The sequence below is a fragment of the Motacilla alba genome, chromosome 10 (assembly GCF_015832195.1).
Source record: "Motacilla alba alba isolate MOTALB_02 chromosome 10, Motacilla_alba_V1.0_pri, whole genome shotgun sequence".
Classification (NCBI taxonomy): Eukaryota; Metazoa; Chordata; class Aves; order Passeriformes; family Motacillidae; genus Motacilla; species Motacilla alba.
In genome coordinates this window covers 3845103-3872102 of record NC_052025.1, presented here as the reverse complement: position 1 = coordinate 3872102, position 27000 = coordinate 3845103, and the positions used below count along the sequence as shown (strand labels likewise).

At 57.6% G+C, this 27000-nt stretch overlaps 3 protein-coding genes across 6 annotated transcripts; all 3 read right to left on the bottom strand.

The window, feature by feature from the left end:
* Nucleotides 1–44: 44 nt before the first annotated feature.
* COMMD4 (COMM domain containing 4) lies at nucleotides 45–1709 on the bottom strand (the record flags this gene model as incomplete). The annotated part of the gene is made up of 7 exons (XM_038147235.1): nucleotides 45–241; nucleotides 415–591; nucleotides 676–756; nucleotides 966–1085; nucleotides 1203–1242; nucleotides 1489–1554; nucleotides 1629–1709. Coding segments are annotated over 7 exons (606 nt in total), but the record flags the coding sequence as incomplete, so codon positions are not given.
* A 647-nt stretch (nucleotides 1710–2356) lies between these two features.
* LOC119705033 (proline-rich protein 36-like) lies at nucleotides 2357–9919 on the bottom strand. 4 transcript variants are annotated; one of them, XM_038146958.1, is made up of 12 exons: nucleotides 7322–9919; nucleotides 6807–6865; nucleotides 6039–6193; nucleotides 5508–5611; nucleotides 5324–5382; nucleotides 4940–5076; nucleotides 4735–4859; nucleotides 4534–4592; nucleotides 4044–4198; nucleotides 3592–3698; nucleotides 3363–3476; nucleotides 2357–3171 (listed from the first exon to the last, which is right to left on the bottom strand). In XM_038146958.1, exons 1-12 carry the CDS (start codon nucleotides 9119–9121, stop codon nucleotides 3127–3129), a joined length of 2919 nt encoding a protein of 972 aa, XP_038002886.1. In that variant the 5' UTR covers nucleotides 9122–9919; the 3' UTR covers nucleotides 2357–3126. The 4 variants fall into 4 exon arrangements, with proteins under 4 accessions (XP_038002886.1, XP_038002885.1, XP_038002887.1 ...); XM_038146959.1 differs by lacking the exon at nucleotides 2357–3171 and having other exon boundaries at nucleotides 3187–3476; nucleotides 7322–9039; nucleotides 9335–9919; XM_038146957.1 differs by having other exon boundaries at nucleotides 3363–3698.
* A 156-nt stretch (nucleotides 9920–10075) lies between these two features.
* On the bottom strand, nucleotides 10076–25278 carry C10H15orf39 (chromosome 10 C15orf39 homolog). The gene is made up of 4 exons (XM_038146955.1): nucleotides 25139–25278; nucleotides 12216–15242; nucleotides 11809–11842; nucleotides 10076–11607 (listed from the first exon to the last, which is right to left on the bottom strand). The coding sequence occupies exons 2-4, from the start codon at nucleotides 15193–15195 to the stop codon at nucleotides 11604–11606; spliced, it is 3018 nt and encodes a 1005-aa protein (XP_038002883.1). The 5' UTR covers nucleotides 15196–15242; nucleotides 25139–25278; the 3' UTR covers nucleotides 10076–11603.
* Between the last annotated feature and the right edge of the window lie 1722 nt (nucleotides 25279–27000).

The window sequence follows — 27000 nt, the reverse complement described above, 5'->3', positions numbered from 1 at the left end:
CGCGGGGAGAGGCTGCGCAACGCGGGGACACGGCGGGACACGGCTCAGCTTTGCCACCCAGACTTTATTGGAGCTGCCCCGAGGACCCCCGGAAACCTGGAGGGAAGGGAAACGTCCTCCTCCCCAGCCAGGAGCACCAATCTGGACCCCCAACTCAGTGTCGCAGCCTCCCGCCGTGGCCGGGCTCCTTTGCGGGCTCCTCAGAGAAGGGTGTTCATCAGGGCCTGGGCCTGCTTCAGCTCTGCCGAGATAGGGAGATGTGGGGGATACTCCAGATGCTCTGGGGGGTGTACGAGATGCTGCTGGTATTGCAGCATCCCTTCCAGCATCCCATTCCCAGCGTGCCTCCCACCGCAATTCCCCCTGCAGGATCCCACACGGAGGTCCCCGCTGCCACCCCTCCTGGTGCCTCACCTGCCAGCAGCACCCAGAACTTGTTGGCCGAGAGCGTCACAGGGACAGCCGTCATCTTCTCGCTCTCTCTGTCCCACACGTTGAAGGTGAGGTGCACCACGGGCTCATTGACCTCCTGCAGCTCGCTGGAGCTGAGGGTGTAATCCACCCGCCAGCGCACCGAGCCCAGCTGGCTCACTAGGGCGGGCAGCGCATGGTGTCAGCACCCCGCTCACTCCGGGGTGACCCCACACCCCCAGGGAGCCCCAGCGCTGCACTCACATCGCAGGCTGCAGGCCCGGAGCCTGTCCTGGAGGGGGCTCTGCTTCTCCTCATAGGAACGGCACAACCCGCTGGCATGCTCTGCTCGTCAGGGGACACAGAGAAGAGCCCCTCTGCTCACACCAGACCCACAGCTGCCAAACCCCACCAAGGCAGCCCAGGAACCGACGGCACAGAAGGGAGCTGATGGAGGACAGCACAGCAGCCAGCCTGCCCTCCATCTGGGTGGGAACTGTCAGCAACATCCCACCGAGGCTGGCTCATGCTGCCACCCCGAGGGTATCCCCTACCTTTGGGCAATCCCAGCTGCTGCAGCTCGCTTGACAGAGACTCACTGTCTACATTGTGCTTGGCTGCACTGGAGAGGATGAAGCCGAGGACAGCAATGGTCGCCTTCACATCCCCTGACTCTGCAGACGGGAGGGAGGGCGAGCTCTGTCACCTCGGGAAGGCATCACCAGACGCATTGCTGCCCATGCCTGGGCATGGCTCCATCGGGGGATCCTGGTAAGGACAGCAGTGCTCACCTAACTTTGCATCTGAGGTCAGCTTCAGGATCTTGTCATACTGTGGGAGAGCAGAGCACCAGGGTAAGCACCAGCTAACACACTCACTACCAGTGTTAACACTAACAATTCTTACCTAAACATTAATACTAATAACACTTACTACGCATATTAGTTCTACTAGTAGAGGCCGGTAGCATTCTTAACGCTGAGGCTTGCGGGATGAACGCGAGATTAATTAACGTTGCTGATTATGCCATTATAGCGTTAAAACACTTGGCGTCCACTGCGGCAGCCCCACACTTACCTCGATGGCCTCCCCCAGCAGGTCCCGCAGCACCTGGGCGCAGATCAGCTTCAGCTTCACCGAGGACTGCGGGGGAGAAGGAGGGTGAGCGGCGGGCCCGCAGCCGGCGGGGCGCGGGCAGGGGGCCGCGGGCACTTAACTATTTTGGCCAGGGTGCTGATCTCGGCCAGCACCCAGTCGGGGCAGTCCAAGTCCCCGCAGAAGCGGAACCGCTGCGGGGGAAGAGGCGGTCAGAGCCCGCGGCCGGCTCCGCACGCCCTCCCCGCTCCCCGCCGCCGGCCCCCTCCCCACCATGTCTCCGCCGCTCCCCGCTCCGCGCCGCTACGGCACAGTCCGACTTTGCGACCCGGAAACTCTCCCGGGCCCGTCCCCGCCCCCTGCCGCGGTGGGGCTCGCCGGCAGAGGCTCTGCGGGGCCTTTCAGGCGGGAGCCGGGCAGGAGGGAGGGCCGAGGAGGGGACGGGGCGCCCGCAGCAGCACCCGGAGCGCCCCGGGCCCTCCCGCCGGCCCGGCCTCCGCACAACCTCGCCCTCCCACGGGCCGCGGCCCCACAGCGCCCGCCCGCCAATCGCGGCCCGCCTTCCGCCGCCCTGCCCAATCACAGCCGCCCCCGCCGTCCGGGCGCGGCCCCGCCCCGCTCAGCCCGCGCAGGCGCAGTCCCGCCAGCCCCTCCGGCCGGCCCTGAGGGGAGCGGCGGCGCCGCCTCAGCCCCGCGGCCGCCAGCCCGGCCCGCCGTCACAGCGCTCCACCTGAAATAAAGATCCTGTTCTGGTGCACGGACAGCTGCCCTGGCCGCAGGGGGAAGAGGCAGAGCTGGCAGCGGAATAAAGGTTTGAGAGAGTGGAGCTGGAAGAGCTGCGGAGCTGGGAGCTCATTGAGGCGCTTATAAAGAGTGGGGGGAGATGATGCGGACCTGGGGGTGAAATTCTGCTTGTGGGGCTGAAATAAAAGCCCTGGGCTTGCCTGAAATAGAGACACCAGGCCTGGAGGTGAAGTAAAAATTGCGGCGGAGGAAGGCGAAATAAAGCTCCGGGTGCTGAGGCTGGAATAAGGAGCGCAGAGCCAGAGGCAAAGCAGCACAGAAATAAAGATCTGAAACAAGGCTCTGGGGCATTCAGCATGCACAGCAGGAGCTGCAATCACTGCTGAAGGGCTGGAGCCGAGATGAAGCCTGTGGGGCAGGGTTGGGGCTGGAACAAACACCCCAGAGCAGGATCTGAAATCAAATCCAGTGAGGTGGAAGGGGAAGCACTGTGGGGCTGGCATGCACATCCTTGCTTTTTTAACTCCCCCGCACTAAGGTTGTTATAAGATTGTTATCCCAAAGCTGGAGAGGACCAAGCCCAGCTTGCTGGCACCAGTTAGAGCAGCAGCACATGGCTGTGGTGGTACTGGGAGCCCAGGAGGGAGGGAGGTTCAATACTACCCCCACAGCAGACACACAACTTCCTTCACGACTGGGTTTTACGGTCTACAAACAGTTTATTTAAGATACAGAATTATTCCTTTACACACCCGAGTCTGCATTCTGCTCAGGGAGCACCTGGCAGCTGCTGCCACAGGATCAGGGAGAGCTTCTCAGCATCTCCTTCCCAGCTACAGCCCCTCTCCAAGTTCCCCCCAGCTGCTGCTTCTCTCCTCAGGCAGAAGTGCTTTGCCACTCAAAGTGACCATCCTCAGGGTCCTGGGGGGGAGAGGGAAGAGGTCACTTGAAACAGCTCCAGTGAAGGCAGGAATGAGGATCCCTTCCCTCCAGCTCCCCACAGGTTTCTGCAGCCTCAGAGATCATCACCAGCTAACAGAAGCACCTGTGAGCTGCACCAACACCAGCTCCCAGGCACAGAGGAAAATGCAAGGGATGCAAAGGCCGCTCACCTCTGTCCAGAAGCCCTGGTTATCCATTTCCAACGTCTGGATCCCCACTTCAGGGTCTCTTCTGTCCCAAAGGGCTCCTCCAGCCTGCCAGCCCAGCCTCTTGGTCCCCAGGCACTGGGGAGGAGAGCACAAGGACTGCAGCCCCAGCAGGTCCCACAGGGTCCCTCAGCCCAGCCCAGGCAAGGGCCAGGGCTGCTGGCCCAGCCCAGCAGGCAGAACTCGCCCTCACCACGAGCACGACGGGCGCAGCCATGATGCAGAGGCCACCGATGACTATCAAGGCCACTCCGTAGGCTGGGAAGCCCGGCTGGGGCCTGGGAGGGTCCAGGGTGTCCTCTGGAGCAGAGCACAGCATTTAGAGCCCAGAGCAGCCAGCTCTGCCCCACGGGGTGCCAGCCACCCCCTGCTCCAGGGCAAACACACGGGATGCAATAACTCCTGTTCCACCCCCTCCCTGCCTTCTCCTCCCATCCTGCAGCAGCCTGCAGCAGAAGGGCTCCAGCCCCAGTGCCCCAGGCTGTGCAGAGGGAAAGGGCACAACTGTTACTACATTTTACTTTCTGCTCACTTCACCAGCCAAGACACCTGACCTTCTCTTCACTCAAGGGATCAGAAGCGGGTCAGCAGCGGAGCCGCTGGGCCTGTGGAGCTCGTGGAGCCACGTCCCAGAGGGGAGCTTACCTCCCACAGAGAGAGAGAATGGATCCACGTGGAAGTCAGAGTCGGCCAAAGCCTGGTTTGGCCCAACCGAGCGCACAAGTGTCTTCAGAACTTGCACGCTGGTTGGAGCAGGGTGGCGGAAGATCATGTTTCCATGGCAGATCAAGGAGCCAGGCCTGCAGACAGGGTTGGGAAGAGCTCCAGCAGCTGCCAGTCCCACTATGACCCCCCCAAAGGGACAGCATGGGCACTCCCAGCCTCCTCCCAGAGCGTTTTGCTCAGTAGGAAGAGATCTCTGCGCTCAGGGAGCCATGGGATGGAAGGGACATCCCTGGAGGTCCAGCAAGTCACCACTGATGCAATGGCTTAATGCTTGACCTCAGCTTCCTCTGCAAATCCTTCTGTAGCCAAAAACATGCGCCTGTCAGCCATGACCTGCTGGCTGATGTCTGAAGGGAGACCTCCCTGCCCCTGTACAGCCCTGCCCAGCAGAACCCCTGCTCCCACTCACAGGAATTCTGTTATGATTGCCATCAGGAAGGATGGGTAATCCCTCAGGGCTCTCGCCACCTGGAAGAAAGGTTGTGCTCAGCTCCCTGCCAGCTTTTGGAGCAGCTGGGACACCCCAAAGCAGCCCCTCTTCCTCCCATGGCTCTTCTTCTCCCCCCATCAGGAGGGCCTCAATCCCTCTTCCCACCAGCCCCATTCCTACCGCATCGCCAAGGGCCCTGGAGAGATTGTGGTGCTCTTCAGAGAGCGGATCCTGAAGCTCCTGGCTGAAGGGTCTGTTGGTGACCACCAAGGAGAGAGGGTACACGTGCAGACCGAGCTTGGTCCCTGCAGGAACAGGAAACAAGCGCTGGCTGTGCCCATGTGGCAGCCAGCCTGGCCACAGCACACACGGGAACTGTCCTTACCCTCCACCGAGAGGGAGGTCAGGTCCATGGAGAGGCGTGAGAGCGCAGTCAGGGCTTCCAGAACCTCCGTAATGTCAGCATGGACAACCGTGTCTAGGTAGAGGTCTCCAGTGATCTCCGTGTTCCCACCCAGGTTCCTGAGGGGAGAGAAGAGCTCTGAGCAAGGCAGGAGGGTTGGGACGCGGCTCCAGCACCTTTACTGGTGGTTTTCCCCTGGGAGCCCACAGAAGGGGCTCAGTCACAGTCTGCTGCAGCCGCACATCCCCTCCCAGCTTTGCCCATCCTCTCCATCCTTGCAGCACAGCTGATTAGCTGCAGAGGGCACAGGACAGAGTGAAGGGAAGGAAATGAGGAGGTTGGCAGAGGAGTAGCTGCATCCCATACCTGAGCTGGGAGATGGTGAAGTTCCTCACGTTGTAGAGGGCACTGACAGATGCAGTTACCTGGGTAGGGAGAGGACAACAGCTCACACCTTCCCATGTTTAGCACGGGCTATTCCAGCACCCAGGCAGCCTGTGCCCATTCTCCCAGCATCACCCTTTGGAAGAGCCCCCAAGGCTTGGCACACCTCTCTGACCAGCCTCTCCAGAGGATCCATCCTGTCCATGCCAAGCTGGGAGCCAGTGAGGGAGATGGACAGCTTCTCGGGGTCCAGGTTCTCCAGGCTGAAGCCTAAGGCAGGTTGGAAGAGTTACACTCATACCTGCTCCTCCAGCTTCCTTGGGAGAGAGTGTTCAGCCCAGAGCTCACCCACGGCCACACAGCAAAAGCAGAAAGCAGCAGGGCAGCTGAGGGAGGAGGCAGCCCTCTGAATGTGGGAAGGGGTTGGGATGGACCATGTCCCAGCACAGCAGAGCTGGGGCAAAGAGGGGAGGCCAGGGAGCCGAGCAGAAGCCCCAGCCCACACAGGGCCAGCTGCTACAGATGCACCCTGCACCACCCTCCACATCCTTACAGTGGCTTTCCACAGGCCAGGAGAAGGGATGTTAAACAGAGGAAAAGCCAGGAACCCAAACTGCACGGGTTTGGGCTTTGAGAGAGGCACAAGGAGGGCACGTGGCAGCAGCAGCCCTGCTGTGGGAAGATCTTCAGGACTTACCAGCAGACTGGACAGACTGGGGATCCAGCTGCCAGCTGAACATGCTCCTTCCCTTGCTGGCCTCTGTGACGACTGTCCGGATGAGGTGGGAGTTGGTGGGAGCAGGAGCATCCCCCCGGAACAGAACCTCCCCTCGCACCACCACTGAGCCATTCCTGGGAGGGACAGCAGACACTGAGCTGCACACTTGCTTTTTTATTTCTTCCAGGTGTAATTATCCAGGAATTCAGACAGGGATCCCTCAGGATGATGACACCAGGGAGGCAGCATAGCCCCTCTGAGTGCTCCTGTCTGGAGCACTTTCCTGGGCAAGCCCTTCCCTCCCAGCCAAACCTGCAGCAGCTTGGCAAAGACCAAACAGAGACCACTGCTTCCAGCAGGATCCACCTTTATTGCACACACACACACCAATATTTATGTTTCTGGTATGGGAAAGGTTGAACAAAGCCTCAGGAACATACAAGAGGAAAGCCAAAGCAGCCGGCACCACCAGACATTCATGGAAGCACACAACATTCCCGCCCTTATCAGCCGTTCACTCCAACATGCACCTCCCAGCCTTCCGGGAGGCAAAGGAAAAGCATTCACACGCGGTGTTTATGGCCGCAGCCATTCCTCTGGTGAGCACCTTCCCAAGAGAGCAGAGTCTCTATCACAGCCAAGTGTAACGAGCAACTCTGCTACTCGGGACTCTCGCTAAGGCCAGGGTGGCTACCACAGGCCGCTGCTTCCACAAAACCCAGCCCTGCAGAGCAGCTGCTCACTCACATGAACTCAAGGACATTTGCCCGCAGGAAGTTCTTGTATCCGGACAGCATCTGGTTGAGCTGGAAGGAAGAAGCATCCTGTAATTAATTGGGAAGGTTTTCCAAGCTCCCCCATGTGAAGGGGAAATGCACAAGCAGGTGGGCAATACATAGAGGGAAGTCAGCTCAGCCTGGCCAGGGGAGGACACGCTGGCACCCCAGGGAGTGCCAGCCCTCTGGGAATGCCTGGGGACGAGCTGGGATACCCAGAGCAGCCACCCCCACTCCTGGCAGGGAAGAGCCCAGCAATAACAGCATGTGCCAGGGCCCTGTGGCTGCCAGGGGTGAGGGCAGCCCAGTCCCACCTCAAACCAAGCTCCAGTGGAGCAGTGCCAGGGGTTTGCCCACCTGCACCATGCTCAGGGGTGCAACCAACCAGCCAAGGGCTGGTGCAGCACACAGGCTTCTCCCCCAGCAGGGCCTGCACCACCCGCACCCCAAAGTGCCAAATGCAGCCCAGCCACCCCCAGCACCCACCATCAGTGTCACGTCTCCCTCCAGCTGCCGGTAGCTCTGCGAGTCCCTGCTGCCCAGAGCCGGGGCGTAAGCCATGCCCAGCAGCCGGAATTGCAAGGGCAGCACGTGCACGGGCTGCGTGGCCAAGGGGAGCCTGGAGGGCTGGGATGCAGGGGCTGTTGGCCCTGTGCAGCCAGGTCTGTCCCTTGTCATCAGCTCAGCCGGGCTGGAGGCCTCTCTGGTGGCTGCAGGGAGCTGCTCCGTGGCCATGGAGCTGTTCTGGGAAGTGCTGGAGCCGCTGGACACAGCGTGGGCATGGAGGGTCGCTGCAGAGGGCACAGCCAGGGTCTGGGAGCTGAGCAGGGAGCTGGCTGCACGCCCAGCTCCAGGAGAGGTTGGCAGGCAGGACGGAGATGTCACGCTGCTGCTGCTGCTGGGGACAGGGGGGTGCCCCGGCTCAGAGCCACGCTGCAGAGCTGGCTTTGGGGAGCAGAGGGGAGGCACAGAGCCTGGGCTGGCAGGGCTGGGCCCTGCAGGTCCTGCTGGACTGGGAACGGGTCCCACCAATGCTGTCCCGGGCTGGCTGTGCCTGGGTTCTTCCGTCACAAACCGCTGTCCCAGCTCCGGGATGACACCGGGGGCTGTGGAGCTGCTCCCAGGCACAGTGGGGGCTGCAGGGCCGGGAGCCCTGGGCTGTGCTGGGGAGGCTCCTGTGGCACTGGGCTGTGCAGGGGGACAAGGCCACTCACTCTGTGTCCCCGAGGGGACAGCAGGAGCCCCAGATGACACCGTGGGAAGGGAAGAAGCCAGCACACGTTGATTGCGGGCAGCAGGAAGCGATGCCAGGAGTGCGTGCAGGAGTCCAGAGCCGTTCCCAGGAACCTGGGCCAGCACAGCGGCCACCGAGGGAGCAGCTGCCCCAGGCAGGGCGGTGCCAGCAGTGCCCCAGAGCCCCTCCGCTGCCAGGGCAGGGGACACCCCCAGCGTGCCAGGGCTCAGCTCGGCCGAGCTGGGCGTCCCTCGTGCTGGCAGAGCAGAGGCCACCACCTGCTCTGCTGTGCCCGGGCTCCAGGAGCCAGCAGCCATCGGTGCCCATGCGGGGACATCGGGGGGGACCCGAGAGCCCGCAGCTGCCCCTTGGAGTGGCACCAGTGGGTTGGGTGCCACCCGTGTCACCGCAGCCCCTGCAGAGGGGCCAGAAGCAGCTGTGGGGAGGGAAGGAGGGTGCGGCCATAGCTGGGAGGTGGCAGGGACCCCAGCAGCTGGCCCACTCCCTGCTCTGGAGGTGGCCTCAGACCCTCGCTGTGGGGAGGGCCGAGATGTCCGTGTGGCCGCAGTCCGTGTCCCCAGGCTCTGTCCCTTAGCAGCTGTCCCAGCGGTCACAACTCCTTGGAGCCCTGGGAAGCAGCCCGAGGAGAGGAGGTCCCCACACGCTGTCCCCAGACTGTCACCCGCCCCTCGCCGGGAGGCTGGGGAGCCCGGAGGACCCCGGGTGACAGCAGTCCGAGCACCGTAGGGGACAGCAGCGGCACACACACACGCGGCCAGCAGCAGGAAGGCTCTGCGGCACAGGCTGCTGGCAGGGCCAGCCCCGCGGGCAGCAGGACCCGGGGCTGTGCCCGCAGCCCCTTCCCTCGCAGCGCGGAGCATCGTTCCTGCCCGCGGGGCAGCAGCGGCGGCCGGGGCTCGGCGCTCCAAGCCCTCGGCTCCTCTTGGCAGCGGCCACGGGGAGAGCTCAGCTGCGGAGAGGGACAGCAGAGAGTCAGGCCGGGTCTCTGCAGCCCCACATCCCAGTGCCTGGCCCATTGCCAAGCTCCCCATCCCCTGAGCTCCTCAGGATAACCTCTCCCTTGTCCCGGCAGCCTCCAGCTCAGGACAGCCTGTGCCAGCCTCAGCACCTCCTGGAAGGCTGCCAGGGCAGCACAGGGCTGTGAGCAGCCCTGGGCTCAGACACTGCCTCATTCCCTGCCCCAAACACCCACCTCGGCCCCAGACACCTCCCCGAGCAGGGCCAGGCCCCCCAGCACCCCTCACCTGGCAGCAGCCCAGCAGAAGAGAGCACCGAGGCCCAGCCAAGCCCTGCCTTTTATCTGCTGTCCCAGGGGAGGCCGTGGCTCCGTTCCAGCTGCTCCCAATTAACACAATCTCATCTGCATCCCCCAGGTGAAGCTGGAGGCCTCTCAGCTTCCCTCTGCTCCTCTGCAGCGCTCAGCAGCAGCAGGAGGGGCTGGGCCTGTCCCTCCAGGCAGGAGGATCCCCAAACCCTGCTGATGCTCCCCAAAACTCCCTGTTGGAGAGTTTGTGGCAGTGTTCACCTGCCGGGCTCCACCAGCGGGGGCTGAAGAACGTGGGTTGCAGCACCGGGCCTTTGGGATCAGGCACATTCTGTGCCCGATGGAGGCTCACAAGGGGAGGGGTCGCAGGGTCCCCCCTGGGTCAGCCCAGGCTGCATCCCTGAGCAACCCAGACTCTCCTGCCCAGTTGCTGATGCTCAGACATCCACCAGCACCCTCTTCCCAGGCTGTCATGCGCAGGGTTTGTGGAGGCTGGGATGTGCTCCTGTGATGGCATCCTGGACACTGGATCCAGCCCCCAGTGAGGGTGCAGTGTGCTGGGCACAGCACTTGTGGCTTGCTGAAGGGAGAGGAGAGCCAGTGCATCGGGTGGGGGATCTGGGGACCCTCCAACCCCAGGAAGGTCCTGCTGTGCCCACGCTGGGAGGCAGGGACAGAAGCAGGGCATGTCTGGAAACAAGCCAAACTCATTTAAACCAGGTGAGGCAACTCTTCATGTTCTTACCAAAAAATTAAATAAAGGGAAGGAACTTTCTTCCCTGGAACCTTTATATGTACAAAATCAACATTATTAACAAACACTGCTTTCCGAATCACCGTGCACAGGCATGGAGTGGTGGGGGGGGAGTGAGGAGAACAGCAGCATTCCCCTTACCCAACCCATCCACAGCCACCCCATCCCCACAGAAAACAGGAAGGCACCCACAGAAATCCCCCAGTAGCAAACACACCTTTTGGCTAAAATAAGTACAGTTTAGGTAGGGTCATTTCTACCCACACCCCACACCTCCCCCATCTTCTTAGTTTAAAATAAATATTCCCTGTAGTGGAATAAAAAATTCGAATAACCCTTGTTTTGTTCTCCTCCATGCCCTGCAGCAGCTTGAAGAACACCTGAGCGATGAGATTTTAAGGCCTCTGCTGTGTACCCTGCTGCAGCCCCCCAGGGTGTGGGGCTGTCCATTAGTCCTGGGATGCCCACATCCCTCCTGGCACGCCCATAACCCTTTGGGATGAAAGGATCCTTCCTTCCAAGGTCTGGCAGCATCATTCCCCTCTCTGCCCCTTTAGTCTCCACCGAGCTGGTCCCTAAACGTGCATCTCCCACATTCTCCTCTGGGACAGGATCTGGGATATGAAGTGATTTGGTTTTCTTTTCTTTAAGAGTCTTTAAATGTTTCTTGCAGCCTTTTAGTTTAAATAAAAAGACACGTATAAATTACTGTATTTAAAGAAAAAAACAACCCCAAAACACATGACCTGAAGGCAGCAGCTCCTTATAAAGGTAAATCCAGAACATTTGTAAAATGTCTTCATTTATGACAAAACCAACTTAGTCCTGGGACTATGGAAGTCATGATTCCCTTGCCCTTGCTGTTGTGCCATGTCTTTGTGGCACTTTAAAGGCAAAAATCCTAGAGGAAGGGGATCTTTATTGGGAAAGGCATGGATAAAGCAGGAGGGGGATTCAGAGAGAGGAGGAGGTGGGATGTCATCCCTGCAGTCCCTTTTTCCAAGGCTGGGGACGGTGCTGTGGCCATTTTCATGCTCCTCTTGCTCCAGCTTCACTGGAACTCCAGCCACTCCCAGGGCAATCACAGAAGGAGGCAGGAGATGCACTGAAAGATGATCCACTCAAAGAAAAGCAGCTGCTGCAGCTGCCGTGAGGGGCTCGAGCCCAAGCCTGCGGGCCCGGATAACCCGCCAGCAGCATCTGTGTGTGTGTGTGTCCCTGGAAAACCACTGAGCTGTTCTCCACCCTGAGCAGCATCCCCAGAGGGTCCCTGGCAAGGTATCAGTATCCTGGATGATCCTGATGCCAGTGGGACCTGAGCACCTGCCTGCAGGGCTGCTGGTGGTGTCGGCATCCTCGACTCTGGGGACCTGGGACCTTCCCATCCCCGTCATCATTTGGCTGTTGCCCTTGACACATTCCTCAGTGCCTCCTTTTCCTTGATCTCTCTGTGGCTGTTGCTTTGCCATCAGTTTTCAGTGCCTCCAGGACAGGGCTACCTGGGAGAGGAAGGAGTGGTTAGGGAGGTCAAGCTCCACATCCCAAAAATTCCCCGCTCCAGCCCAGCCCCAGGAGCAGAGCCTCCCCAGCCAGCTCCAGCAGCTCATCCTCACATGAAATCCACACACATACACCTCCACAAAATTACAAACAAATCCCATAAATTCCTATAAACCCACTTTGGAATAGGAGTTACTTACTTGGAAGGCTGCTGGCCAGTCTCCGAGCTTGAATCTGGAAGAAACAAAGTTGCTGTTAATGGCCTTGAGCAGCAACAGAACGTTATCTGGACACAGCAGTGAAGTCACCAGCTGGATGGGACAGCCATGGGTGACAAGTCTGACACTGTGCCTTTGGATGGGCAGAGGTGGTCTGGAACTGACTGAAACTTCCTTGACACCCCCAGGATGAGTTTTCACCCTTCCAGTTCAAACTTTCCCCCTCCACAACCCACGGAGGAAAAGCTGGGCAGAACCCTCGATAGGACAGGGATGCTGAGGCACCTTTGGATGCTCCCCAAGAACAGCAGCACTTGGAGGGCAGGTGCAGCTGGAACATCCCTGGGAGAGCCACAGGGACCCATCCCCAGAAGGTGTTGGCTACCTACCGAGCTGCTCCTGGATGGAGCTGTGCCAGTGGAGGTTGAGCAGGTCAGGGTAGATTTCAGGAAGCCACTTGATCGCCAGGAGCTTCAGCATGCGGGATGTGCAGCTCTTCAGCTCCAGGTCCCTCAGGTGCCTCTCCTCTGAGAGAGTGGTGGGACGCAGCTCCACCTTGTGCTTCTGCAGCACTTGGTCCACGAAGCTCCCGGGGAGCTTTGGGAAGAGCTTCTCCTTCACCACGTGGATGGGGATGAAGATGGCTCCCGCCCGGACGACGTGGGGGAAAGGGCAAGCGGACATGAAGGTCTTCAGCTGGGAGAGCAGTTTGGTGAGGAGCGCGGCCACGTCTTGGAAAGCCAGCCAGATCTCCTTGCCATTGCTGGGCTTCTGAGGATTGGGAGCCTTGGAGCCATCTTTGGGGCTGGGCAGGGATTTGGGCATCTCTCCCAGCTCTTCTGCCAGCTCAGCCTTCTTCAGCCACTGCCGCAGGAGCTCTGGGGAGGAGCGGGACACCGAGCCAGAAATCGTGTCACAGAGCAAGGTGTGCAGGGTGGTGAAGTGCTGCCCCGAGGGGCTCCGTGAGGGGACAACATCAACCTTCTTGACCACCAACACCTTCTCCTCCTCTGGAGTGGAGGGGGCTTTGGGAGGCACAATCTGGGGAGGGTTTGGGGCTAGGATGATGCTAAGCTGGGGGCCAGATGATGGGAATGGGGGGTTGCTGGATGGAGAGGAGGCTGGGTGAGCTGGTGTGGGGGTGCTGCTGGGGGGGCTGGGCTGGGGGACTTGAGAGCTGCCATCCTGCTGGGGTGGCTCAGTGCTGGGTGGGAGGGAGGGCAGCAGCTTGTATTTTTGGAACATGAAGTTGGCTGAGCTCTGGAAGTTGCTCCTGTCCCCTGAGTCTTCCTCAGGCATCCGGGGCTGCGCCCCCTCTCCCAACCCCACCTTCCCTCCTGCAGCCTCTTTCTCGTCCTTATAATCTCGGTCCAGTGTCCCCTCCGCACAGCCAGAGGGTCTCTGGGTGTCCCCAGCTTCTACCAGTCTCTTCTTGAAGCTAAGGTCCAGCACCATTTCCTTAGGGGGTGGCTCCTCGGTGCCCACCCTGTCAGGGCTGCCCTCCTGAGACTCCAGCTCTTGGGGCACAGGCTTTGGCTTTTTAGGGATGCTCCTGTAGCAGCTTTCCTCTTGGCTCTGCACTGCATCTCTACCCGACCTCAGGCTGGACACCACCGAGACAATTCTGAGGGCAGCAGGCTCCTGGCTGCCACCCATGTTTTGGGGTGAAGAGTCCTCCCACAGATGCTTCCTGCAGAACAGGATGGAGTCTGTGCCGTTGGCCTTCTCCAGGTACTCCTGGTAAGGTGCCAGGCTGAAGACGTTGTGGATCACAGGCATTGGTGGGGAGGATGACAAAGCTTTGGTGTCCCTCTTGTCTTTCAGCCCTTTAATGGGGGTCACAGACGGAGAAGGACAGATGAGCTCCTTGGCTGGATCCTTGACCTTGCAGGCATTTCCTTCCCCATGGGGGGTGTCCTGAGGGGCTGGGCTGCTGTTCCTCCTCCCGGGGTACAGAGGCTCCTCCTCCCCTCGCCTGGGTTTCTCCCAGCTCCCTCCTCTCTCGGGAAACATCTCAGCGAGCCCACCGGAGCCCCCCGAAAGTTTCTCTGAGGCGCAGACGGGCTGGAAAGCGCTGCTGTGCCTCGGTCCTGCTCGCCACTGCGGACTGTCTGCCCTGTGCTGCTCACAGCCCGGCTCCATGCCGGGAAAGGAGGCGTGGAACACGGACGCATCGCCCGGGCTGACGGCAAACCCCGGGTACCCGCTGCTCCTGGGCAGCTCGGCATCCCTGGCCGGCTCAGCATCCCTCAGCCTGGCACCCGCTGTCCTCGGCATGTAGGGCTCCAAGGGGCTGGGAAAGTGACTCCTGGGCTCTTGGGGCTTGAGGTAGGTGCTGGGAAAGGGCTCCCTGCTCCCCACGTAGCCAAAGCTGGGCAGGGCGCTGGGCTCTCCCACACTGGGAGCTGGGGGGTGGCAGAGGGGGCCAGATCTGTGGGGTGACAGCGGGTATGGGGAGGCTGGGTAGCACATTGCTGACCTCTCCTGCATCACTGGGCTGCTGTCAGGTGGCTGCAGCTTGGGCCAGGGGTCCAGGCTGAGGCTGGGGACCTCCGGCACCTTCTTCTGGCTCTGGGCAGAGGGACAACTTGCTTCCAGGAACGGGGTGCTGGGGGGTGACCTGTACTTATCAAAGGTGATGCAGTAGTGGGGTAAGGCAGCGGGGGAGCTCAGCTGCTCTCTGGAAGGCAGGGCCAAGCTGGAGGGCAGCGGCAGGAGGCTGTGGTCAACACTAGGACCACTCTTGTGGGGCTCACTGGGGTGCAGAGGGTGGGTGGCAGGGGGCAGGGCCCAAGTTGCCTCCCCTGGTCGCTGCTGCAGGCTCTCTGCTTGTGTTCCCAGTAGCAGAGCCATCCTGGGAGCCAGGAAGGAGGCGGGGGCTCCGTACACCGGCTTGGGGACTGCTAGAGGAGCTGTCTTCTTCACCACTACTGGCTTCTTCACCGGCAAGGGGCACCTGGGACTGTCCAGCTTCTTTCTGGCCATCGGCTGCTCCTGGCTCAGGCTGTCCTTGCTCTTCTGGGTGTCCAGGCGCTGCAGCCTGCTGCCCAGGCTCTCTGGTGGGTACAGCAGGAAGCCCAGCAGCGGCGCCTCGGCCGGCACGGGCTGGCTCAGGGCACCGGGGCCGTAGTGCAGGTAGGTGGGCGTGGGGCTCCAGCCAGCCGGGGGCTGCTGGGGGCCCTCGGGGCTCTGCAGCGGGCAGGCAAAGTAGGAGCCCTTGTAGTTGAAATGGGTTTCAGAGCCAGGGTGGGGCTCGGGGCTGGATGAGCCTGAGATTTTGCTGGGCAGGAAGCTGGGGGCGGGCTCCAGACGAGGTAGCTTCTTGAAGATCACGGGGCCTGCAGACTGCGAGTACCGTTTTGAGGCCATTTATACGCTGGTGCCGGTGTCGCCACCGGAGAGGTGAGCTGGCCTTCCTGGAAAAGACAGAGAATGAGCCATGAGGAAAGCAAGTCCCCACAGCCAGCAGCCTGTGATGGCAGAGGGTTACAAGCCACGCCACGAGGTGAGGGTGTGGTGGCTAACAGCAGGCCTAGAGGCCTCACAGTTATAGATAGCCCTAATTATAACTCGACCAGTGTAGGCCACTGGGGAGCCAGGCTAGGCCGTTGGGGATGCAGGCGGCTATTGGCCAGTAGGGCAGGGGGTAACAAACTCAGCCAATCCAGACTGACCATGCAGGCTTTCTGAAACTATTTAAAGGTGTCACGAGCCGCCAGTACAAGCGCGGGTTTGTTTTACCTCTCTCAGAGTGCAAAAGACACGCAGCAGGGGACTTTCGGTTTAATGACAACAGTGCACCTTTACTGAGTGCCAACAACGATGTGACAGAGAAGAAGGAGAGATATGAAGAAAACAAAGTAAAGGGGAGAGAGAGAGAAGGCGGGGTATAGCTACCAAAGGAGAGATGAAGTCCTCGTGGTACAGCCTATAGATTCCTCTTCATTCTGTGAGGGATCACCAAAATTACCTCAGAAAATTACTTTTTTATAGTCTTTGTCTAAAGCGAGTGGCATCTGGCCAAGAGGTTGGGTAATTCATAGGCTATTGTGATGAGACCTGTTGCTCCGTGTGAAATACAAAGCTGTGTTTCGTGTCAGGTACATACAGGCAGCGTGTGTACTTGTAATTGTGATGTGTGGAAACTGATCATGGGACAGTTATAAAGACGAATTCTAAGAAATAACTGAGGAAGTAAAGCATGGAAGAAGGCCTTTGAACCTATCCTTTGTTCGCAGTTAACCTTTACAGCATCCGAATTAAAGCTTTAAGGATGTTGCTGTTTGACAGGAACTTTCTGCTCGTAGCTAAGCATTGAACAGCTTTGCAATAATAACCTTTTGAAGTATAATTTTAGAATATTGCTTGTAGGAAGGAGCTTTGAAACTATAGCTTTAGAATACATAAAAAGGAAACATGCTTATCTCAACACCTTAGCAAAACAGTAAAAAGCAGCTTGAGAAAGGAAGATGAACATCAGCCCAAGGATTGATAGCTTCGACCAAGGGAAGCTGGACATCACTGTTATGAGATTTATAGTCTTTGCAATCAAAAGGTGGGCCCCCATCTGGAGTCTGGACAGCACCAGCTGGGAGACCTCTTTCTTCTTTCGGAAGCCAGATCCCACCATCTGGGGATCCTCCTTTCTGGGGTACATCCTGAGAAAACTAACTCACAATAGTGTATAGAATTGTGACGTAAAAATTGGGAATAGAAACTGCTGAGAAAGCTTATGAGTACTCCTATAAATACCTGTAAGCCACAACAATCGTTGTGCAGCTGGAGGGAAAACTTCCCCCACTGTACCCAGCGCTGTATTGCTCATACTTTACCATATTAATTAATAAATTGATTGCTGCTTGAATATTGGCCCGGCCAAGCTTTTAATTTATAACATCTGTGAAGCAGGTGTAAGCGCACAGAGCAAGCCGCTCCTTGCCAGTCCCTGCTCGAAGCAGCGTACCGTGGCAGCAGAGCATGCAGACCTGCAAACAATCACTTGGCAGGCATCCACCTCATCCAGGCCAGAACTCCAGGCTCTTCAGGGTTTTAGTCTCTGTCCTTGAGACAGTCGTGAGGTAAATGAGGGAAACTGTGGACCGTCTCTTATAAAAGGGAACTGCATGCAACAAAAATTTGCTGTTGTCACATGAACCTCGAGTGTCGTGTCGTGTGTCCCTCTTGACTACAAGAGGTGGTGATGGCCACCATGACTGGCAGCAGCCTGCTGCGTACAGAGTGGGGAGACGGAGCCCAGCGGAGAGGCAGCCGGGTGAACTGCCAGGAGTGACCAGAGCTGCAGAGTCCAGACCATTGTAAATAGAGAGCGTCCACTGGGAACACGGGGACGAAAGTCTCATTGGAGGAAAAGGCCGTTGGTACAGGTATGCTGCCTCTTTCCATGCAAACCAGGATAAAATATTATGAACAGGCTCTACAAGCCTTGCTATCATGGTGTAAGAGGTGTGGACTGGGCACAGCCACGGAAGCTGCTTTTAATGTACAAACATGGGAGCGGGCTGGCGAGCTGATATTTGACTCAGCCTCACAAGGCGACAAAACAACTAAAGATGTCTAAATGACCTGGCGTTTGGTACGGGACACTTTAAAACAAATAAAAGCCGAGCAGAGTGTGAAAGCCACAGCTGAGGCACTGTGGGCACCATGCACTGGATCATCCGTAAGGATGGAGGGCAGGGGGAATCCAGGGCAGGAGTGAATGCCACCTCGGGCTTGTGGGCAGAGGTGATGGGCAAAAAACCAACAAGGGAGCGGCCATTAGCAGAGCCCCTTGTCCACCGTACCCCTGCTGCTGCCCGCAATGGATGCGTTTGCACAGCACCTGAGCCCGCCCACGTCGTGGCCACCAGAGCCATCGCTGTGCTCCACGTCACCGTTAACGTGCTCAGCACGCCCCTGCCTGCGGCTGTGTGGGCAGCCCAGCCACCGCTTGGCACAGCCACCAACGGGATCAGCACACGAGCAGAGCCCAAAAGTCAAGCGGCACCCAGTGCCGGAAGCGCTGGTGGGAAGTTGCCGATGCCCGGGACCATGGAACATCATACCCTGCTGCATACACAGCTTGGGAAGCCCAAGGAACACTTTTCATTAATAAATGCTCAACATCCTAATGGGGGGAACCCAAGCCATCACACTCTTGCCAGCTCGCGAGGGGATGCTTCTGCTGCACTACCAGTATCAGTCACCATCTCTAGCTACGATCCAGTCCGCTTCTGGAGGCGGGTAAAGCTGATTGCTCTTGCGGATGGGAATCTCAAAGGTACGGAAAAGATCTCTGTGTCCATGCCCCCACTGCCGTAGGGTGGCTCAAAGCCTGTGGGCGGGACAATCGGAGCTCTCCCGGTGCTGAGATGTGACTGGAGCACACCCCACAAGCACGTTTCCCTCAAACGGCAGGTCACTCCTGAACCGCGCCAGCCAGCTGCCAAACACACGCTGCGCTCTCCGGCAGTAGCAGGGGTGTCACTGCTTCTTACTGCCAATGAGATGACACCTTCTGATATTACACAGACAGCAAAGCTGCTTTGTACCCCGGTTCAATAGATGGTGTTCGAGTACACCCGGCAGCGATATGGAGAGGATCAAAGGCAGTGCAAATTGGAGGTATCACAGCAAGATCCACGCTTTGGGGCCAGGGTTTCTCAGCTCATGGGACTGCCCCCAGTTGACACTCTTCAGTTACACGCACGCCTACCTCCTTGAATTTTAGTACAGTCAAAAGACATGGGGATACAAGCCCTGCTGAAGGCTGCAGATATGGCAACACCAACTCAGAGGTATTCAACAATCAAACAGGGCCCAAGGAACCATACATGCAATTCATAGAGAGGATAGAAGATGCCATGGAAAAGCAAATAAGAAATAATGATGCGAGAAATCAATTAATTGAAAATTGGCATTGGCTAATGCAAATGAGGACTGCAAAAGGGCTGGATTTGTTACCAAAAGAAAATCCATCCTTAAATAAATTAATTTATGCATGTGCTAAAGTTGGGACTGAATCAGATAGTATTGCTTTGTTAGCTGATTCTGTCTTGGTTTGAAAGACAGGTGTCTGCTAATGAAGGCAGGAGCCTCCCTTGAAATGGAAAATGTAAACCCCCTCCCTCCAAATTATTACAGTTTGGAATTTAAGGGGCTCTCAGGCAAAGATATGAGAATAGGAATAACAGTTCTTTACTGGTATGTATAAATAAAAAACCCCTACAATTTATTAGGAAAATTAAAATAAATGCAGCAGTACAAAAAAAATCCACTGACAGAGTCAGAATATGACCTGACACCCTGTCAGTCAGGGTGTTGGTAGCAGTCTGACACACGGTGGCTGCAATCCTCCTGGAGTGAAAGATGTGATTCTGTTGGAGCAGTGATCCAGTAGAAGACTGGAGTTTTCCTCTGAAGGTCCAGTGGTAATGTAGAAGGGACTGGTCCTGTTGATTCAGTGGAAAAGGCTGCCTGTGGTGTTTGAAGTCTCAGATTGTATCCAGGAAGAATGTTTGGCTCCTCCCCCTGGGCAGAGCATCTCACAATGGGATGATGGAATTTTATCAGTCAGGCAGTGACACTCAATGGCCCGTTAACAGAAGATATCTCCCGGAGGGAGGATGGGTCATGGAAGAGATAAAGAACACTGCCCCACCTGGATTTAACAGATTGTCATAGAATGCATACTTTTGGTGACATCTTGCACTGCAATCTAAGACAGATTCTTTTGCAGCCGCTGTTAACACACCGGTGTTATGGTTGTAGGCAACAAGGTCGTGTGAAAGCAAACTGTCCCTGTAAATCAAACCCCCTGGGGACATATCATCAACAAAGCATGATAGTTTTTAAAGTTTAACCATTTGTAAACAAGTTAAATGCAATTCTCTTTGTTTGTGTAATTAGTTTATTAATGTAAATAGTGTGCAGCATGCCACCCTGAGCAGCAGTGCTTGATGACTTTCAGACACGCTTGAGAAATCCTTTTAGATGGTATGTGGGATACACAACAACTGGTAAGGCTAGACTTGTCGAGTTGGATGCAGAGCCTCATCCCACCTAGGCTTATTATTTGTGTCAATTATTTTGGACATTGCGCAGTGTTTGTCAACCTGTCTGCAAAGGGCCCTGCAGGAGACAACAAACATTGCCCCCGTGTTTAAAAACAGAAAGGGGGAACTGAGGTGGCTAACAGCAGCCTGGAAGCCTCAGTTATAGATAACCCTAATTATAACTCGACCACTCTAGGCCATTAGGGACACAAGACAGCTATGGGCCCGTAAGCTGGGTGGTAACTAAATTCAGCCAGTCAGGATCAACTGCGTGGGCTTTCTAAAAATGTATAAAGGGAACTGCAATTAAAAAAAAATTCCTGTTGCCACATGAACCTCAAGTGTCGTGTCATGTGTCAGTCTCGGCTGCGACATGAGGGTAAGCCAGGTTCTTGTTAATTGATCCTTTGGGGCTGATTAGAGTGAAACAATGCTGATTAAACAGTGTTTATAAACATATATGAATATATATATATAAATATATAAATAATATATATGAATATATATATATAAATAAATACATATGGATCTATATAAATATATAAAATATATTAAAACATATATATATATAAATATATATAAACATGGCGTTTATTTTAGAACCATTTAGTTGCAGTGGTGCTGTTTTGGTTATTATCTACTGTAATACAGCAATACAAAAGCGTGTAAATACCACTTCAAAAACACCTAAGGAAAAGAAAGGGAAGGAAAGGGTAAGAGTAGAAAGATCCCAGCACCCACGGATCTTCCAACAAGCCTGGGAGGTTGCAATTCCACGGTGATGATCTACCCGGGGTGAGGGAAGTTCAGGAAGCACAAAGTTCCAGGGGTTAATATAATGCTCAGGCCAGGTGGGAACACCCAGGTACCTCCCCTGGGGCAGGGAATTGACTCTGGGTGATGTAACTCTGCATCACGGGACACCTGAGGGTTTGTTTGCTTGTGATACAACTGCTGGCAGGTGCAGTTGAGAGGCCAATTATGGCCCATCAGAGGGGATGAATGTCTGCAGGCTAACTGCAGGCTGACCATCACACTGGGCAGGATTTGTCTCTTATCAGCCTCTTCCCTTCTCTTGTCCAACAGTAACTGCAGCCTGGCCTGGGGGGTGCCCCTCTGCACTTGGGCAGGTTCTGCAAATGCTCCACGGTTTGAGGCGTTAACCATGAACATTCCAGCCTCTAACTCCAGCCCCGACTCAAACGTTCCAGCAGTTCTCTCCTGCTGCTGCTCGCTCCAAATCTCCCACCCTGCTGGGTTTCGATATCACGGGACAGGAGGCCATGGGACATTTTCTTCTATTCCTTGCTCCAGATTGATCAGTTCTCCTGTTAATAACTCTGGAAATTGTAGCCACATCATCATAAATTCCAAGCCTTCTGAGGCAGAATATGGAAGGTTAGGACATATCTTTTTTGGTCCAAATATGCGTAAATCCTTGCACAAACTCCCAGGCCAAGTTTGGCTGGGACAAAATTCTACTTCTGTAATAGAAAAAGCGTTTCCCACATCATTTTTTTTTCCCAAGTAAAAAGGCAAAACGGCAACTTAGCAAAAACGAAACTAACAAAGTATAAAAGTTGTTTGACTAAATTTGGTCACCATATGAGTTACTTTCGAGGAAAACACAAATAAAGCAACCGTCAATATAATACCATCTGATAATCTCAGCACAAACTTTCAGTGCATCAGGCAGGCCTCAGATCAAGACGGGGAATCTCTGCACATCTGAGTCCCTTTCCACAGGGGAATGGCACTGCAGGTCCAACGCCTGTGTGAGCGTTAACTGGAGCTGCACAGTCTGCTGGACAATTCCACAGCGTGGCCGGTCGTGAGGGCTTTCATTGTGCAGGGATCTGCCCTTTCCACAGCATCCGACCCTCCCTGCCAGTGGGGGAGTGCTGGGAGGCTGCTGGGGCCTTTCTCCACTCCTCTCCTTGGAAAAGCCCTGGAAAGCTCCGGCTGCTTTGGTTCCACAGCTCAAAGAGAATTTGCTGCAGGCAGCAGGGAGCAAAGCTGGCTCAGCTCGGGTGAGGAGCCAGCAGACACAGAGCCAGAGTGCCAAAATTCCCATCCCCAGCACCACCTTGTAAAGTGATGTGAGGGTTTTACCCCCAGGCAGCAGCTCAGCCCCTCCCTCAGGGGATTTGGGGCTGCTGTGGGGTGGGGCTGGCCCCCAGGGACAGGAGGTGGGTGCCAGCAGGTGGAGCTGGCAGCCTGTCCCAGCACAGTCCTGCATCCCGAGAACCCCAAGCGCGCTCTGAGCATCAGCTGGCATCACCCAGCGCCTCCTGAGCATCCCACTGAGACACCTGCCCATCACCTGAGCCCCAAGAGCACCGCTGGACCATCAGCCAGCATCCCCAGCATCACCTGAGCATCCTGCACATCCCCCAGGCAGCCCCAGGACAAACCTGTGCATCACTCAGCACTCTCCCAGCAGGGCCAAGTGTCACCCCCTGTCACCCGGCATGGCCCAGCAGCCCCAAGCCCCGGGATGCACTCCCTGCAGTAGGATCTCCTCCATTTTGGGGTGGTTTTCTTTCCTTTTGTGGCAGCCTTAGCAGAGAAGCCAAGGAGGAAATGGAGGAAGAGCACGTGGAGATAAGATAAAAGCCACATCAACAGCAGGGGAAACAGCAGATATGGAGGGAGACTTGTGGGGCAGATAAGGGAGCGAGCCACTGGTGCTGCTGCAGCTCTGCCGGGAGGGCAGCAGAGCTCCCCAGCTCACCCCACAACAGCACAGCTGAGGCTGCAGCCCTCGCTCAGCCGTCCTGGTGGGTTTCTCATGCAAGCTTCAGCAATTATCTCTTCCCGGGAAGGACACTGCTCTCCTGGAATCCCCCGGAAACCCCCACGGGAGCCGCGGTGCTTCCCTCCCTGCTTGCACCCTTGGAAGCAGCTCCCCCACGTCATTTCCAACACTTTTAGCCTCAGGATAAGTCCTCGGGGTCATTCCCAAGATGTGCAATGCCAATTCCATTTGCCAGCACTTGGATCCAGAGAAAGCAGCTTCCTTCAAACGGAAGCACGCTTGAAGAAAACCCCAGGCGCGGTTCTTTTCCTTCCCAAAGGGATCCGCTGGGAGGGTGGGGTTTAAATCCATCTCCTGGGAGATGCTGCGTGGGAGGGCCATGCAGGCACGGGGTCCCTTCCCAGCGGGGACAATGGCAGGGGTGGACAAGCTGGGACAGAAATCCAGCATCTTGTGAGTCCCGATGTTTCGCCACTGCTGCTTCCCTTTCCCTGGAGCCCCGGGCATCTGCAACTCCCCGCCGTGGGGACATTGTGACACCGGCCCCGCCGTCACCACGGGATCGGGTGACGCCACCGGGCACGGTGCAGCCGCCCCGTTTCCCCAGCTCCGAGTTGATTCTGGCTGCAGAGCTGCAGGACGGGACGGGTGATCCCACTGCAGGGCCGGAGCCGGGCACAGGGACCGGCTGAGAGGGCTGAGCTCATCAGCCACATTCGGCAGAGGGGCTCCTCTCTCCACGAGATCCAAAGGGACTTTGCCCAACCAGTGCCGACCCCACACCAGCGCCAGGCGGGAAAGCTGCTCTGCTTTTGCTGCCACCATTAGCCTTTTCCCTCTGGGACTGTCCCTGCCAGCGGGGGAGGAGAGGGACGCGTGGGAATCAGCGCTGGGGGGGATGCTTGCACGAACCCCAACACATGCAGCCGGTAATTCCGAAACCCTACAGCTGGGAAAAGCAGCGGGTGGAATAAACACAGCCCGTTATTCATCTTCTTTAGTGTTCATTTCCCTTTTTCCCCCCTTTCCCTCTTCTCGGGGCTTTTTCCCACTCGGGGCCGTTCGGCCGGGAGGGAGTAAAAGTAAAACCAAGCCCAGAGGGAACACGTGCCACCAGCAGCAAAACGTCCCCAGCAGCTCCCGCGGGAGCCTTCTCTGCCGCGGTTCGCTGTGCAGAGGACACGGCAGGGCTCCCGCTGCTCCTCGGCCTGCCGAGGCCGTGGGGAACACCTCGGCCGTCCCTTTCTGCCCCGCCAGCCGCCAGCAATGCGCCCGTGGGTGTTAGCAGCGGGGCACGCAGGCTGCCCGGAGTTTCGTGCCCGGGATGCGGTGCCCGCAGCGGCAGCCTCTCCCCGCACTCTCCCGCCTCCTCCAGCGCCACGTGATGCCAAAAGCAGCCGCCAACTCGCGGCCGAGCCGCAGGAATCGAGCAATAAAAGCTCCCGGAGCCGCTGGCACCCAGCAGCCCCAGCCCCGCCGAGGTGCTGCGGCACGGGGGGGCTCCCGGGGTCCCCCGGACTCCAGCGGGAAGGAGGCGGATTGCCCCGGCCGGCTGCAAGCCCGCTTTCACAACCTCGGCGACTTCGGGATCCTGCCCAGGAGGTCACCATGTCCGGCGGCTTCGGATGAGCTCCCCGGCATCGCTCCCCCAAACTTCGGCCGTTTGCGGGAACCAACAAGAGGCCTCAGCGGTCCCAGCTCCCTCATTCCACTTCTTGTCCCTTTCCCACAAAGTTTGCAGCTCCCCATCTTCTCCCAGGCGGGCAAAAGCCCAGCCGGATCCTTCCCGTGGAGCAAGCCAGCTGCTTTTTAAGGCAGGATCCCTCTGGAATGCATGCACCAAGCCACGGCTGCTCTGCGATTCAAGTTGAAACCTCCTCTCTCCCCCAAGGAACACTCACTTTTATTTAAAAAACCCCAAAACTTCACGGAGCAATGAGCAGCCACCAGAAGGGCTCAGTGACTGCGTCCCCTCCTGCCTGGGGCAGGAAAACCCCTCCAAAACGCATCGATCCCATCCCGGCCCATCGATGTCGCTCCCATCCGAGGCTGGCCACGGTCACGGCTGGGACCCCTCGGTGCTCGCAGGCCCTTGCCAGGACACGAGGTATGGATGCGGCAGGGCTGGCCGCTCCTTCTGTCCCCTCCGCACAGCCACGGCCACCGCATCAGGGCGGGCAACACTCCGGCGACCCCCAAAGAAACCTCTGGCAGGAGCCGGAGCGCACTCGCGCCGCGAATCAGCCGCATGATCCAAAGTGTCCATAAATGGGTAAAATCCCGGGATGCGGAGCCCGCGACCCGTTTTTCCTCGCCCGAGGAGAAGCGGACGATCCCGAGGAAGGCGTGCGGCGATCCCCCCCTGCTCGAGGGTTTCAGCCGCCGAGGGCGCCCGAGGCAAGCGCGGCGCTGGCTGGGGGTCCCCCCGCCCCGCTGCCCCCGCATCCCTCCGCTCCACCGCGGCTCCGCGGGACGCGCATCGCTCCGGGCCCGCACTCACCTGCGGCTGCGGCGCGGTGCCTCCCCCGGCGCATCGCTACGGGCTCGGCTGGGGGCTCGGCGCGGACGGGGGAACGGGGGCCGCTGCCCCTCCTCGGCCGGCAGCCCGCGCTGTGCGGAGGAAGTGGGAGGAGGAGGAGAAGGAGGAGGTGGAGAAGGAGGAGGGCTGGGTGTGCGTGTGGGCCGGCCGGAGGAGGGGAGGGGACGGGACGGGACAGCAGAGGACAGCCCAGCCACATGTGCGCTGAGCTGGCCTGGGCTCTGCCCCTGCGCTCGGAGAGGGGACTCTCGGGGCGGGAACATCCCCCCGCGTTACGGGGGTCACCCGCAGCCGGGGGGCCGCTGTACGGAGGGGTCGCCCTTTGCAGCGAGCCCCTCATGATAGAGGAGGCGCCGCATGGGGAGCCCACGGTGTGGAGGGGAGCGTTATTAAGGGCAGCCCTCATTTCACGGTGACTCATTAAGGGGACCCCTATTGTGTGGAGCCCCCAGCGAAGGGGCCACCATTTCAGGCAGTCCCCATTAGGAACTACCCTACCATTAAGGGGCGACCCCATCAGGGAGGAGCGACGTTAAGGGCACGCTCCTTACAAGCAGTCCCCATTAGGGAGGGACCCCCTGAAGGACCCGTCCCTAACAGGAAGTGCCCACTAGGGAGGTGCCCCCAATTACAGGCACCCCCATAAGAGAGGACCCCCGATGCAGGTGCTGATAGGAAGTCACGGCTCACGGAAGGTGATGCGGCTGTGGAACATCGAGGGCTCGGTAATAACTCCATGCCGCCCAATCCAGTTCAGGGGCTCCACGGCTGCCTGAGTAACAAATTGCTCAAAAACACGTGCACAGCTCGCCCTGACAACAAAGACCTTCGTATGTAACATTTTCTGATGAATTGGCGCCGCTTAATAAAGGCGTGTATCGTCTTGAGCCATGAGTGCACTGAGGCGGAGTCACCCGCCCTGTATCCGGGTGGGTAATAGCGTGTGCTTCTTAGAACTCCACCGGTGTTAAGGAGTTTTATTTCCTCATTTCGGTGACACAAGCAGTCCCCATGAAGAGGATCCCCCATGGCAGCCCGCGCATTGTGGGGATTCCTGTGAAACAGGAGCTCCCCCCTTACAGAGCACAGAGGAGCCTTCCCCACGCTAAGCCCACCGGGATGTGGCCGGACACAACTCCCTGCGTCCACAAAAAATCGCGTTCCCATCCCGTCTGCAGAGCCAGGGATGGGCTGGCAGCCTGGGGTGGGCTGGGGATGCCTTCTGAGCGCCCTCATGGTCACTCCCCGCCCCAAAGCAGAGCCCCTCCTGCTGCATTTAACCCCTGCCAGCCCCCAGCATTTACACGGAGCGTTTATCTAAGGAGTCGCGTCTGGAAAAGTCCATGCAAACATTCCCAGACTAATCATTAACCCTCATAAAAGGCACGTAAATATGATTAACCCAGTGACACAGATCCTGGGAGATTAACTGCGTTGCCCAAGGCCGTGGAGTGAAGGAGTGACAGAGGCTCAGCTCCCTCAGGCAGTGAGAAATAAAGATTTCTAAGTGAAAAAGAAATAATTTCCCTTTTTCATTACTTCATTGAACAAAGACCGAGAAAGCAGGCTTTAAAGTCTCCTCTCCTCGGCCTCACAAGCTTTATTTTCCACTTACAGCTTTAATTTATAGCAGTTTTGTGGCAGCAGCAAAGAAAACAAGGATCTGGGAGGAGCAGGAGTGGAATTCCCAGTCCCTTGGCTCCAAAGTTTACACACACTGCTTTGTCTGGAGCTCATCGATCAGGGGCTGCCATTAATATTCTCTTTGGTCAAATGGTAATGCAATTAGAGAATAGCTATTGCATTCAATTATGAGATGTTAT

What these genes read in the sequence shown, in the direction of transcription:
- LOC119705033 (XM_038146956.1), bottom strand. Translation starts at nt 9,121, where the DNA reads ATGGGGAGCTTGGCAATGGGCCAGGCACTGGGATGTGGGGCTGCAGAG. An exon ending in TTCACCATCTCCCAGCTCAG is followed by an intron (nt 5,077 to 5,323) that starts GTATGGGATGCA and finishes CTCTCCCCTCAG; the next exon opens with GAACCTGGGTGGGAACACGG. An exon ending in GCAATCATAACAGAATTCCT is followed by an intron (nt 4,199 to 4,533) that starts GTGAGTGGGAGC and finishes CCCTGTCTGCAG; the next exon opens with GCCTGGCTCCTTGATCTGCC.
- C10H15orf39 (XM_038146955.1), bottom strand. Translation starts at nt 15,195, where the DNA reads ATGGCCTCAAAACGGTACTCGCAGTCTGCAGGCCCCGTGATCTTCAAG. An exon ending in CTCCATCCAGGAGCAGCTCG is followed by an intron (nt 11,843 to 12,215) that starts GTAGGTAGCCAA and finishes TGTTTCTTCCAG; the next exon opens with ATTCAAGCTCGGAGACTGGC.